The following is a 4,980-nucleotide window of genomic DNA, read 5'->3' on the forward strand; positions in this document are numbered from 1 at the left end:
TGACCTGGGGTAGCACTTACTGGGGATGGGAGAAGAAGGTGACTCATCCTGAGATGTGTGCAGAGAATCTTGTGCTGAGTCTCTAGGTCTGCTTCTCAGCTAAGGGACAGATGGAGGAGAGGAGCACAGGTGGTCAGGGAGCATCTTGTGTTTTATAAGACATTGGAAAGTTCTGGGAGTAAGAAATAAAACTTTGTGAGATAGCAGCCCCCTGATCTCTGTCCCTTGCCCTGCTCTCAGTATCCACAGTACAAAACCCAATGTGAACTAGCTATGAAGGTGGAGGGCAGAGTTGGTAGAGAGCTGCATGATGTCCATGGTGAGGACACTTGAGGAAACCTTCTGACCTTTTCCTCTCCTATCTGTATCCACATCTTCTAGCCAGGTGGTCAGCATGTGATTGACACCAGCTCCAAAACCAGGGATGAGTCTTGTGTTTCCCAAAGAAATAAAATAATTCCTTTTCTTTTAAAAAATGCTTATTTACTTACTTTGAGAGAGAGAGAGAGAGAGAGAGAGAGAGAGAGAACATGAGTGGGAGAGGGGCAGAGAGAAAGGGAGAGAGAGAGAATTCCAAGTAGGCTCCAAGAGCAGTGCCTGACAGGGGGCTCAAACTCATGAACTGTGGGATCATGACCTGAGCCAAAATCAAGAGTCGGATGTTAACTGATTGAGCCATCCAGATGCCCCAGATGATTCGCTTTCTGAGAACCATGCTGATTTGAGGGAAGACGGTGTGGGTGGTCTGGTCCAGTCCTCCTGAAGGCTGGGATTCCTGATCAGTGGGTCCAGGAGGACAACCCTTTCTCATTCTGGAGGGCTTGTTCTGTGGATGTGATACTTGGGAATGAAGAGTATTTTATCCCTATGTGGAAATCAGCTTGGGGCCATGAGGGTAATGGAGAAGAGACATCTTGGATAACTATCAGAGAAGAAAGAGTGAAGCCCTGAAATATTCCCCACTTGTCATCTGGAGAGGAAATATCCCCATGTCACCACTGAGCAAGGCAGGGAGGCTCTTGATGCTTTCATCATGAAAATGAGCTTGGGGTCTCATCTCTCCACCCTTTCCCATGAAGCTTCTTTCCAAGGGCTCACTCATATCCCATCCAGTTCCTAAGAGCAGCCTTGAAGCCACACCTCATTCTTCAGTACCTCCTTCCTCCCCAAACTTGCTGAGTCTGCCCATTCTCCTCCAACAGCCACAGCCCTTCTCCGTTGCCTCCCTCTTTCCTCCTGCTCATTCTTGTTCACTGAAGCATCTGGACTTTTCTTCATAAGCTTGAATCAGATCCTTCTTGTCAAACCCTCTAGTGATTCCTATACTCACGCTATCATGCTGACCTCTCTTCACAGTAACATTTTATGTGTTTTGATACTTTTACTGGATTGTTGTCTATTCCCCAGACAGCATCATCACCCTTAGGACAGGGACCATTCCTATCTTATCCCTTCTCTATCCTGAGCCCCTAGAACCAAGTGTGACACTGAGTACATGTTAAGTAAATAGTATGGAATGAAGGACCTCTTGGTCAGCCAACTGTCCTGAGTCGGCTCATCTGAACTCTGTATCACTGGTTCTGCCCTGACCCTATCATGGACCTGGTCCCCAGGGCAGGCTGACGCTAGCATCAAGGGATTTCTGCCCAATGTGACACAGTATCACAATATGTTGTCACAAAGGACTGGATTTGGGGACATAATTTGAGAGGATGAGGACAGATTGTAGATGATGCACAGCTAGATGCAGTAAGTGTCCAGAGAGTGAAGAGCCCACAAGGGGAGGAGGGAGGCTGCATCCTGTGCCCCACAGATCTGGAACACTGTGTCCAGATCATCCCATATCTGGTCCCAGTGGTCAGGCTTGTCTTAGGACAGGATCTAAGAGACCCCATGGAAACATTCCTTGACAGACCTGAAGTCAGAGTTTTCATTTCAGACGCCAATTAGACAAGAACCCCAGGTTCACATTTCCAAGGCTTCTGCCTGCATGTTTTGTTTGCAGACCATACTGTTCATCTCTGTGTTGCTGCTTTTTGTGCTATACATGGTGGTGTTCTTGAGATCTGATCCCAACATCATGAATGGATGTGTCTGTACAGCTTGGAAACAGGAACCTAAATGATAAAATATATATATATATATATATATATATATATATATGTATATATATATATATATATATAGAGAGAGAGAGAGAGAGAGAGAGAGAGGAGACATTTAGCATCCTGCTCACTTTGTCCAAAGCCTAACTCACTTGAGAATTCAGAACACAAATCTTGAGACTGCCAATGAGGTTGGTAAGTGGGAAGGGAAGTGCAGAAAGGAGAGAGTCATCAAGGATGGGAGCCCCAAATCTTAATATAAGCTAAGAAGAAATCCCTGGCTGTTCCTAAGGGTAAGGGACTTGAAGAAGCCCAGATACAAACATATTTTTCATTTCCTCACTTGATCAGATGAGGAACACTAACAAGAAAAGGAGAAAGATCTAAAATTGTCACTGTAGACAGATGAAATTGGTTGTGGGTGCTCAAGGAGCTTGAATCTCATTTTCTCCAGGCCTGGAGCACTGGAGAGGCACTGGGACCTCTTCATTTTGCTGCTCAGTGATGTTCACCTTCATCCTTAAGTTGCAATCAAGACCTTCAGCTATACAGTGACATGGAGACGACCAAGAGGACCAACATCCCACGAATATGTGGTTGTTTCAATGGGTCCAGAGTTTTGATGAAATATCTCAAGTGCTGATGTGTCAAAATTATACCCTTCAAGCCACTGTTTTTGCTTCTTCCAGTACAGTAGACATTGGCTTTCACTCCTGGGGTTCCAGTCCCTTAGAGAGCCCAAATCAGCAGGGAAAGGTGTTGTGAACACAGGACAAGTCTACACAATGGAGGGAGTGGGGAAGAGCTGAAGAAGGATACCTGCATAAGCATGAATGTCAGCATACTTGAACTGTGTCATTTCAGGGACAACGAGGAGGGGGGAAATCCAGAATGTGGTGTAGACAATCCACAATTCTGTTCCTAAGGCCGTCAAACTAAGACACATCTTTCTCAATCTCATGTTGTACTCCATATCTACATCATAAGCTCTATTTCATGGACTTTTTGTGGGTTCTGTTCTGTGGAATAATCTATGGTAAGTGTTGGAGGATGGGGGGAATCTGTGTCCTGAGTCCAACAAAGGCCCTGAGAAGTCTGGGTTTCAAGGAAGCCTGTGTCAGGGAACGTAAGATTTCCCCAGTAGGCATGACTTTCCACTACATACACACCCACAAGATCAAGCAAACAACACCCTATATGTTGCAGGGATACAACCACATCCCTTCCAAGACAGGCCAAGACAGGTATTGGAGGTGATCTATTCTATGACCACTTTCCTCAGACTGTCTTCCCAGGAATTATGGATGCAAGTTCCATTTGTAACCCTTGGAAGTACTGTCAGAGTTTCTGACAGAGCCACCCAGGCACCTAACTTTTAATTTTGATGGTTGATTGCTTTTGATGGAGAATACAATTCCAAGCAGCATGTGGAGACTGCATTCCAACCCTAAACTGAAACTCTCAGACCAGAAGTATCTCTGAGTCACTCTACACTCTTAGGAGGGCATAACCTGAATCAACATTTTTGGCCTCATTCAGTTATTTCATTAGGAGCTATTAATCTCTAAGCATGGGATTACCTCCAATGCAACATTAACAGAGTGAGCCTATACTAGCAATAGATTAATCCAAATTTTGATCTGAACAACAGTATGAAATATTGTCAGGTCAAGTGGTCTAAGGCAAATCAGGTACTGACAAAAGAAATGACAATGGAAACCAACCCCTGAGCTGGACTTGGTCAGAGCCCCTGCTGTGGGTAGTGCACCAGGTCAGGAAGTTGCAGGTGAGGTTTTTGTCTCACTGCGTCATGAGTCTGGAACACAGTGTAAGACTTAGAGTTGCCATGCCATGTGCTACAGTAATAGTTAGCCTCATCCTCAGGCTGCAGCCCAGAGATGAGCAGAAGCCCTGCATTGGCCGAGGCATCACTGGATCCAGAGAAGCGGCTGGAGACCCCGGAGCCCTGGTGTTTATCTGAGTCTGAGTGGTAGTACAGGAGATACCGGGGAGGGTTCCCTGGATTCTGCTGGTACCAGTTTATCCAGAAATCACCAACTCTGAAGCCACTGCTCAGGGTACAGGTAAGTCTCACAGAAGTTCCCAGAGATGCAGAGAGGGAGGGTGGCTGGGTCAGCACCGGCTGAGACAGGGAACCTGCAAACACAGACACTCATGAGACTAGACAGGGGACAAGGTTAAGCTGCTTGGAGGCCTGTGACAGTGAGGGTGACACCCACTCAAGAGCTGCCATGGATCTGGGGATGTCCCTACCTGTGCAGTGAGCCAGGAGCACAAGGAAGAAAGGGGTCCAAGCCATGTCGGAGACTCCACCTGTGGCCCCAGATCAAGCCTGGGATGTGCCAAGTCCCTTTTATCTTCTCCAGGGCCTGAAAGGGGAGGGACCATTCAGAAAAATTTGTTTCCTGCCTTCTAGATGAAGTCTCAGCTTTGTTCCTGAGAGGGCTGATTTCCACAAAGGCTCAGAGTTTGTCCCCTGGGAGGGACCAGGGAGGAAACAGCTGCTGGGGCCTTCCACAGACCTGTGAGCAGGAGACCCCTCCCAGCCAGAGGGGACATAGCTGCTGACACATAGTCAATAGTGCCCCAGCCCTGGGGGGGTTGGCCAGTACACAGCTGGAGATCCCCACTGTGTAGACCCTGGAGATTCCCATAGCACCCCCTGCTGCCCACTAGTCAAACTTCAGTCTGTCACTGGAAAGGATGTCAGTGACACTGACCTGACAGCCTGGCCACTGTCAGTCCACAAGCATACATGTGTCACATGCCCTAGTGCCCAAGATAACTAATATTAACAGACTTCCCACTGAGGACTTTTGGCTTTGTCAGAGAAGAACATGGGGTTGATTCACCA

The 4,980-nt window shown here is 47.1% G+C and overlaps 1 gene segment (V, D, J or C); it reads right to left on the reverse strand.

Moving 5' to 3' along the window:
- Nucleotides 1-3,846: 3,846 nt before the first annotated feature.
- On the reverse strand, nucleotides 3,847-4,467 carry LOC122204053. The segment is given in 2 exon segments: nucleotides 3,847-4,262; nucleotides 4,380-4,467. Coding segments are annotated over 2 exon segments (462 nt in total).
- Nucleotides 4,468-4,980: the final 513 nt, after the last annotated feature.

This window comes from Panthera leo, chromosome D3, assembly GCF_018350215.1.
Source record: "Panthera leo isolate Ple1 chromosome D3, P.leo_Ple1_pat1.1, whole genome shotgun sequence".
Lineage (NCBI taxonomy): Eukaryota > Metazoa > Chordata > Mammalia > Carnivora > Felidae > Panthera > Panthera leo.